This window comes from Cebus imitator, unplaced genomic scaffold, assembly GCF_001604975.1.
Source record: "Cebus imitator isolate Cc_AM_T3 unplaced genomic scaffold, Cebus_imitator-1.0 Scaffold9, whole genome shotgun sequence".
Lineage (NCBI taxonomy): Eukaryota > Metazoa > Chordata > Mammalia > Primates > Cebidae > Cebus > Cebus imitator.
In genome coordinates, this window is record NW_016107324.1 from 7,155,798 (window position 1) to 7,165,025 (window position 9,228).

Consider the following 9,228-nt stretch of genomic DNA (forward strand, 5'->3'; position numbering starts at 1 on the left):
AGAAGCGTTTCCGCTGGTTGGTTTTTTTTTTTTGAGATGAAGTCTTGCTCCATTGCCCTGGCTGAAGTTCAGTGACACAATCTTGGTTCATTGCATCACTGCAACCTCTGCCTCTCGGGCTCAAGCTATCCTCCTGCCTCAGCCTCCAAGTAACTGGGACTGCAGGCGCGTGCCACCACACCTGGCTAGTTTGTGGTTTTTGTAGAGATGGGGTTTCGCCATGTTGCCCAGGCTGGTCTCAAACTCGTGGGCTCAAGGGATCTTCCCATCATGGCCTCCCAGAGTGCTGGGATTACAGGTTTGAGCCACCAAGCCCAGCCCAAAACTATTACTTTTTGCAAAACTCCTATTTCAGTGCCAAGATACAGCCTCAAAGTTAGGATAGTCATATTTCTCTGATTTCCCTTTTGCTACAAGATACATACTGTAATGTAGATTTGGCAGCTCATTGACAGGTTGTTACCTATGATTTACCCCCACATAAAACTTGAAAACAAAAGTGGTTTTATATATTTATTTCCATAGTTCTATCCCATCTACCTCTATTGTTTTCTTTATTGTGATTCAACTCTTGCTTAGAAGGTTTCAGGGATTATTCTCAAGTTTTCTTGCTCTTCGTGATGTGTCTCAGGGCAGAATGTATTGTCTTAAGCAGGATAGTTATGACATTATTAGTTTATTCCTCACCCTATTAAACACATGTGTTCAAGTAGTCAAGGAAAGAAGCATTTGTATCTGCCAATGCTTTGCATCTTTGATGAAAAGAATAGAGTAGAACTCAGTAAAAAGAGGGATTAACAGCAGTTGCAGATTGTGAGGACTGTGGATGCAGTTTATATGGTTAGACTCATAAATTGACTTACAGGTTATACTTAGAAATGGTAAACCTCTCCTAGAATTCTTAAGTGTCAATACTCCTTTATTTTTTAGACTTTTCATGTTTCCTGGAACAACCTCAGTAGTACAAATATAAGGTAGAATAACATTAACTACATCTACTATTGAGTAGAACCTTAGATGGGGAGACTTTTCTTGACGTGAAATATGAGTAATGAGGCTTGAAAAGATTGTTTAATTTTCACATTTTTATATACAGCCAGCCATTTATAGGGAGAAAAGAAACACGTAAGTCTTACTTTAGAGCTTCCTAATGACTGGATAAAATCACAGGGGTGAATATAGCTAATATCCTATGTAGCAGGTACACAAGGCATTTAAAAACTTGGATTTTGGCTTGGCACAGTGTCTCACGCCTATAATCCCAGCACTGTGGGAGGTCAAGGCAAGTGGATCACCTAAGGTCTGTGGTTCAAAACCAGCCTAACAAACATGAGAAACCCCATCTCTACTAAAAATACAAAATTTAGCCAGATGTGGTGGCACATGCCTGTAGTCCCAGCTACTTTGGAGGCTGAGGCAGGAGAAATCCTTGAACGCGGGAGGAGGAGGTTGCGTTGAGCCGAGATCACACCACTGCACTCCAGCCTGGGCAACAAGAATGAAACTCCATCTCAAAAAAAAAAAGAAAAGAAAACTTGGATTTTATTTGTATGTTTTGGCTTATGAATATTTTGGTAGGTTTTATGATTTAAATAATATTGTACAATGACAGTTTCTGAAATTTGGAAAATTTAGCAGTTGTACTTGTTTTATAGCCAACTTTATACATTTGATTTGTTATCTGAGTAATCTAGTAATTTCCAATTTAAGATAAAAATGTTGATAGTGTTCCTATCATACGTAGTTCATCTTTTACAAAACTATATTATGAATTATATGAACTACATTTCTTTTTGTAGTAGTCTATTCTATAACCTTAATCATGTGTACATATTTTAGTACATAAGTTTATATCTGATAATTCATTTTTCTTTTCTTACAGACAAACTTTCCAGAAATGATGAATAGATATAAACAACTATTGACCTATATTCGGAGTGCAGTCACAAGAAATTATTCTGAAAAATCCATTAATTCTATTCTTGATTATATCTCTACTTCTAAACAGGTTAGACTCAATTTTCTCCTCTTGGCACTATCAGTGTGTTTATTATTTATAGTAAGGGTTCATTCTTTACTAATGAAAAGGCCTAATGCTTCTATTTAAGTAGTTGTGCTAGTTATTAGTGGGCTTTAAAAATGATAAATAGTATCTTCTTGGTTATATTACTGATTACATAATAGTTAAAGGTAATAACTCCAGGTTGATCTTTTTAAATAATGTCTTCAGATACTAAAATCTGTAAAAAACTTTTCAGGCTTAGGTTAGACTCCTGTACAGTTGCTACCACAGGTCCTTCTAATAAACTCCATTAGCACTTCGGCTGGCCCTTCTGAGGTGTTAAATAAACTGAATCACAGGTTATTTGTGGGGATTTGATTACATTAAAATTTTTGAGGAGTGCCTGTGCTCTTTATCAGTTAGTGTTTGCCATTACTCAGCAGGTGCTCAGTAAATGCTTCTGCAAAGGATGGGTGGATAATGAAAGAAGAGCTACTGATGAAAGAAACTAAAGAGGGTATTGGGAGTGATAGTGCTTTCATTATGAGTCTAGATTTTGGCTGTTAAGCAAACCAGCGATTATATATATTTTTTTTTGCTAAGATAATTTTTAATTGGATAATTTGTTCTTATCCTTGTAAACAGCATAGTCCTCAGTTTTAGTTTTTAGTCTTCTTATTCTGATATTTTAGCACAGGATATAGTCTCTATATCATTTAGTATTTCTTAAAATGTTTGATACTTTCTGTACTCATAATAAAAGAATGTTCAGGTCAGAATCAGCGTCATTTAATGTCTTTTCTACTAGATGTCATTTTTTTCAGGCAGTTTCTACTCTTTAAATTTTATGTCATACGAATAGAGGAAGGTAAACTTACATGTTTTGTTAGATTATTAACACTTAATGACACAAATTCTAGTTATATATCATGGAGCTTTCCTTAAATTGGAAAATGTTTACCAACTCTTAAAAAACGAGTGTCATCAAAACATATTTGGTACACTGTTATTAAATGTTATGTCAGTAATTGGAGCAGGGAGAGGGAATCGAGTGATTTTGAAACTTCAAGACTACATGCTCTGTGTGCTGTTATATGTAAGGTTTTTGGTTTTTGAAAGTAACAACAGATATTGAGTGGGTGGCACTCTGTTCTATTCAATATGCCATCAGTAGTCATGAATAAATAAGCAGTGTTTTCTGAAAATGTGAAATTTTTCTGCTCTTACAGTCCTCTTCTTGATCCTGTTAAGTAGAGAATTAGATATTCAAACAAAAGCAAAGCCAGAAGCAGGGGGAAGAGTGTGGGCAAGGGAACTTATCAAGATATAAAACAAATAATGATTTCCGTGAAAAAAATGCCACACAGATTGGTGAATTGGTGGTGATTAGACATAGCTAAAATTATACTAGACTTTTCTCTGCACCCACCTCCATGGTTTCCCAGTGACTTAAAAGCTGTGCAGTTGAGTTAACTTAGTCACATTTATAGAAGAATTTTGAGAGAAGGAGCTTATTATTTGTTTTTTCATATTTCTTCACCAGCATGCTTAGTGTTTGCCACGTTGTAGGCTCCAAATAAGAGTTGAGTGAATAAGATACACACTGTTAGTAACAGTACAACTAATTCTGTGTACATGTCATTTACTGCTGTTAATATGAAATGAGTGGTTGATCTGAGTGGAGTGGTATTTTCAGCTAATTGATCACACCCAGTTACAGATTACTTTGTTCCTTCTTCACTCCCACTGCTTCACTTGACTAGCTTTTTGAAAAGTAAAATACAGAATGAATTATTAAGATTGGGAAGTACAAACTTTTACTGTTATAGCATGAGAACTTATGGCAGTATGGTTATATGGGGAAATATTTTATGGGTTTTGTAAAACGATAGATCATGACACTTGTGAATTTGGTCTGTTTTGCTTCAGTTAATTTTTGGGACTGTATAAGACATTCAGTAAGATACAAATAGTGTATCTTATATGTATTAAAGTTCAAAGATGCACTTTTAGTTTGTTCAAATTAACTTTATTAACAGGTACAAATTTGCTGTTTACAATTATAGAATTCTGATTTTTTATGTCAGATGGATTTACTGCAGGAATTCTATGAAACAACTCTGGAAGCTTTGAAAGATGCTAAGAATGATAGACTGTGGTTTAAGACAAACACGAAGGTAACAATTATAATTACTTACTCTTTTCTTTTGAAATATGGGTGGGTGTTCTTAATAAAGCCTCCTAAAGATATATACCTTCTGTTGAAATCTTGATTTTAATAAGTTTGCTTTTTTGCAGCTTGGAAAATTATATTTAGAACGAGAGGAGTATGGAAAGCTTCAAAAAATTTTACGTCAGTTACATCAGTCCTGCCAGGTAGTTTTCCCTTATTTTTTTCTCAATATTTCTTCATAATAAAAAAAGTGTAAGCAATAATTAATAATCATATTCAAAATATTGTTTAGGAATGTTTTTTGTTTAAACATTATCCCGAAAATAAAATTTAGAAAATAAGTTATAAAAAGTATCTTTTTTTTTTTTTTTTTTTTTTTGAGACAGGGTCTGGCTCTTATCCAGGCTAGAGAGTGGAGCGGTGTGATCTCGCCTTACTGCAACCTCTGCCTCATGGGCTGAAGCTGTTTTCCTACCTCAGCCTCCTGAGTAGCTCGGACTACAGGCGCACACCAGCATGCCCAGCTAATTTTTTGTATATTTTTTTGTAGAGTTGGGGTTTTGCCATATTGTCCAGGCTGGTCTTGAATGCGTGAGCTCTGGCAGTCTACCCGCCTCGGCCTCCCAGAGTACTGGGTTTACAGGTGTGAGCCACCATGCCCAGCCCCTCAGTCTTTATTCTTTGTGTAATGAGGTACCAGTATCAATAAACAAATAGCCTATTGTGATACTTACTACAAGGAAGCCGTAATACTTAGTTATATACTATATGAAAATGGAGTAAGGGTATTATAAATATGTAATAAAGATATTTTTATATTTCAATTTATATGAACCCTAGCAGCACTGTCCAACAGAACTTTAAGTGATACTGGGAATTTTCTGTATCTGTTTTCCAATATGGTAGCACCAGCTATGTGTAGCTATCAAGCATTTAAAGTATGGCTAGTGTGATAGAGGTACTGAGTTCTTTATTTTCTGTAATTAAATTATATTTGAAAAGCCATATGGTTAGGGCAGAGTAGCTCTTTAACTTTTTAACCAGCCTTTCATTTTATATTCCCTTTTTTGTCTTAACCAAATACATCATTTAATACTAGGTTAAATTTAATGTGGAAATACTGCTTTAAATTTTTTTTTTTTTTTTTTTTTNTTTTTTTTCCTTTTGAGACAGAGCCTTGCTCTGTCATCCGGGCTGGAGTGCAGTGGCTTGATCTTGGCTCACTGCAACGTCCAACTCCCAGGTTCAAGCAATTTTCCTGCCTGAGCCTCCTGAGTAGCTGGGAATACAGGCACTCGCCACCATGCCTGGTTAATTTTTGTATTTTTAGTGAAGACAGGGTTTCACCATGTTGGTTAGGCTGGTCCCAAACTCTTGACCACGTGATCCGTCTACCTCGGCCTTCCAAAGTGCTGGGATTACAGACCTGAGCCACAGTGCCTGGCCTTTAAATAATTTTAAACTCTTCCAATGCCATGTACTATTTTTTTTTTCAGCCCCACACACCCTCAGCCATGAGGTATTTTAATGATATATGTGTCATTTCTGTGAATAGGAGAAATGATAAGGAAATTGTTCTGAATGAATCATCTACAGATATTTAATAGTTTTGTTTTATAAAGCAGATTAGTCACTTAGGAATTATTTCGTATCTGCACATTGTTAGGATGCCTTAGTCTGATTCATAACCAACTGGAGGTTCAGTTCCTTATGAAGTGGAAATGCTGGAGAAGTTATCTCAGAGGGTCTTTCAGTATGTATGTATATAAGGAATTTGAGAAAACCCTTTGAAGAAGTTTTGCTTTAAGAACATAAGAAAAATGCTATCTGAATGGGAAATAGCATTATATTACTTAGTACTTTGATGTAAGTATGTTCAGGGAGAGATGCAGTATACTCTAGATATACAGATTGTTTTGTGTATTGTACGTTTTACTCTGGTTATGGTTCATTAGTGAGTAATTAAACAATTTTAAGTTTAAAGACCCAATAAACAATACATTTTTGCTTAGTACATGTCAGTGTTAGATATTTATGAATATCTTACTGTTGATCATATGCTATTTTTCATGGCCTACATTTCATCGTCTGTTGGTCAGCTTTAAAGTCATGCTCAAATGTCAGCATCTTTTTGTGATTCCTGTGACATCCTCAAGGAAAATTAGTCCCTTTCTATTTCATTCTCCTAGGCACTTGGTTTGTGCTTCAGCTAGAGTCATCGTTTATATTGTAATTTATCTACTGACAGATTAATCTTCTACTAGAGTGTGAACTTTTGAGACCAAGAACCTCCGCTTTTTTAACTTTGTATTTCACCACATTAGACCCGCCTGGCATGTGGAAGGCACTTAATAAAGTCTTTTTAATTGAATAAGTGGTTCAAAAGCAGTTGTGAAGATTTGGGGAAGACAATAATATATCTCCTAGATAAAAACGTAAACATTAAAACATTTCATACATACTTAGTCCCCCTAACGCTTATCCACAGTTTGCTTTCTTCAGTTTCAATTACCTGTGGTCAACTGAAGTCTGAAAATAAGATATTTTCAGATACAGAGAGAGAAAGATCACATTCATATAACTTTTATTATAGTATATTATTATAAGTGTTCTATTTTATAATCAGTTATTGTTAATCTCTTACTGTACCTGATTTATAAATTAAACTTTATCACAGGTATGTATATACAGTAAGTTTTCACTTAACATTGTTAATAGGTTCTTAGAAACGGTGACTTAACATTGCTTTGTTCAACACCATTTTGTTATAAAGTTGATGAGGGGGGAAATGATTTCATTGTACATTGTTTCGCTTGAGGTCATGGTTTCCAAGAACCTATCAACAGTGTTAAATGTGGACTTACTACGTAGGAAAAAACATAGTACTATACTTAGTTTGAGGCATCCACTGGAGGTCTTAGAATATGTTCGCTATGGATAAGGAAGGACTACAGTACAAAAAAACCTTTAGCTATTTTTTCCTTATAACTAGAAAGTAGAAAGAATGTGTTAGTTTCTTTTTGGCCATTATAAGTGGCATTCTAGTACTCTAGCTCCCAATTTAAGTTTGTATTGCATTTTCACATAGAAATAGTATTATAAATGTAAGATTTCCAGGCTAATGCAAATAAGAATTACTGTCTGACTTCTATCTCTTCTAAAGTTAAGTATTTGCTTCCCTAGACTGATGATGGAGAAGATGATCTGAAAAAGGGCACACAGTTATTAGAAATATATGCTTTGGAAATTCAAATGTATACAGCACAGAAAAATAACAAAAAACTTAAAGCACTCTATGAACAGTCACTTCACATCAAGTCTGCCATCCCTCATCCACTGATCATGGGAGTTATCAGAGGCAAGTTTGGTTTGGAGAGGGTGGGCAGTTACGTGGGGAGATATCAAAGTGTTTAATTAAACTCTGGCTTTTTAGAACTTCAGTATATACCTTCGGGCCAGTACTATTCAAGTTACAGAATTTAAAAACTGAAAGTCACTGATATAATTTTCATTTGGCCTTTATGAAATGGTCAGTCTTATTATTACAGAAGTGAAAATATCCTATTTTCTCATGTCTTTTTCTTCACAGAATGTGGTGGTAAAATGCACTTGAGAGAAGGTGAATTTGAAAAGGCACACACTGATTTTTTTGAAGCCTTCAAGAATTATGATGAATCTGGAAGTCCGAGACGAACTACTTGCTTAAAATATTTGGTCTTAGCAAATATGCTTATGAAATCAGGAATAAATCCATTTGACTCGCAGGAGGTACGTGTGTTTTACTTGTTATTTTCTCTTATTAGCTATCTGGAAATAAATGTTACTTCTTTTTAAATATTATTTGTACTTATACATAGTTAATTTTTTTCTTTACTGTGTTTAGGCCAAGCCGTACAAAAATGATCCAGAAATTTTAGCAATGACGAATTTAGTAAGGTAAGATTTTATATTTCAGTTAAGGTAAATTTAAGGTAAATTTCCTTAAAGCAGTGCTAAAAGGAGCGAGAGAGAAGACCTTTCAGAACTCAGTTAATATTCATCATTTGCCTTTTTGTATTTTCTCACAAAAGTTTGTAAAATTTTTATCTCCTGAAGTTACTGTGCTGTCTTCTGTAGCCACAAGATTTTATAAAGTATCCACTGCTTAGTTTTCCTATTATCTGTGTGTGTGTGTGTGTGTGTGTGTGTGTCTGTCTGCACAAGCACCTGCTGTCTTTCAGTTGGGGGGTGTGTGTGTGTGTTTGTCTATATGTCTGCACAGGCACCTGCTGTCTTTCAGTGGAAAACTGATTGTGGATGTCTTAAAACATTATTTCACAATGATACTGCCTATATCTCTCTTAATCCAAAATGAAATTATGGACTAGTCCGAGATGAATCAAGAATTTTCAGTAAGACAAGATGACATAAGCATATTTCTTTACTTATGTATTTTCTCAATGACAAGATGAAAGTATTTTTTTAAATGTTTACAATGGATAATTTTCCGAGGTGGAGTGTGGGGTGACAGAGGGTTGTACTGGTAAGAAATCCAAGATTTATTGAATGATTCTGTGGAGAACACTGAAGAACCTACCATAGTCGATTAATATTAAACAAAATTATGGAAGATAAGACGAAACAAAAAGCCTAGAAGAAAAGGCCCATTTTTGCAAAAGGAATAGTAAGTAAGAGAAACTTTCCTCTAGGCCTAGAATAAATGGAGCCCTGGGTTTTTGTGGGCTTTATTCATTAAAAAAGTATAAGAAACTTAGTAAGTTTCTTTAAGTCTTTTATTTTAGGTTGTACAGCTGAGTTTTATGAAGGCTGGGCAAATGTAGCTAGGGACATAAGGCAGGACTTTTTTTCGCAGATATATGTAAATAACTTAGGTGGTCAGAAGTTCTATTTTTAGTACTTTTTCCTTTAACAAAAAATGCTATTAGACTGCAAATTATGGGTCACCTACATATAAATTGTCACCAAGTATAAATTGTATATACTTGGGGAAAATAAATAGCTTATTTCATGATATTAAAGTTCCTATGTTAAATGTCCTCATTTAATTTTCTTT

General features: G+C 34.6%; 1 protein-coding gene across 2 annotated transcripts in view; it reads left to right on the forward strand.

Moving 5' to 3' along the window:
* The window catches only part of COPS2 (COP9 signalosome subunit 2), a 33,874-nt gene that overhangs the window by 15,381 nt on the left and 9,265 nt on the right, over positions 1–9,228 (forward strand). The window contains exons 4-9 of one of the 2 annotated variants that reach the window (XM_017543782.2): positions 1,883–2,008; positions 4,069–4,179; positions 4,301–4,378; positions 7,359–7,533; positions 7,765–7,943; positions 8,059–8,111. In XM_017543782.2, the coding sequence (XP_017399271.1) occupies positions 1,883–2,008; positions 4,069–4,179; positions 4,301–4,378; positions 7,359–7,533; positions 7,765–7,943; positions 8,059–8,111 (722 nt within the window). The remainder of the gene's footprint in view (positions 1–1,882; positions 2,009–4,068; positions 4,180–4,300; positions 4,379–7,358; positions 7,534–7,764; positions 7,944–8,058; positions 8,112–9,228) is intronic. The other variant, XM_017543786.2, reaches the window with a different exon arrangement.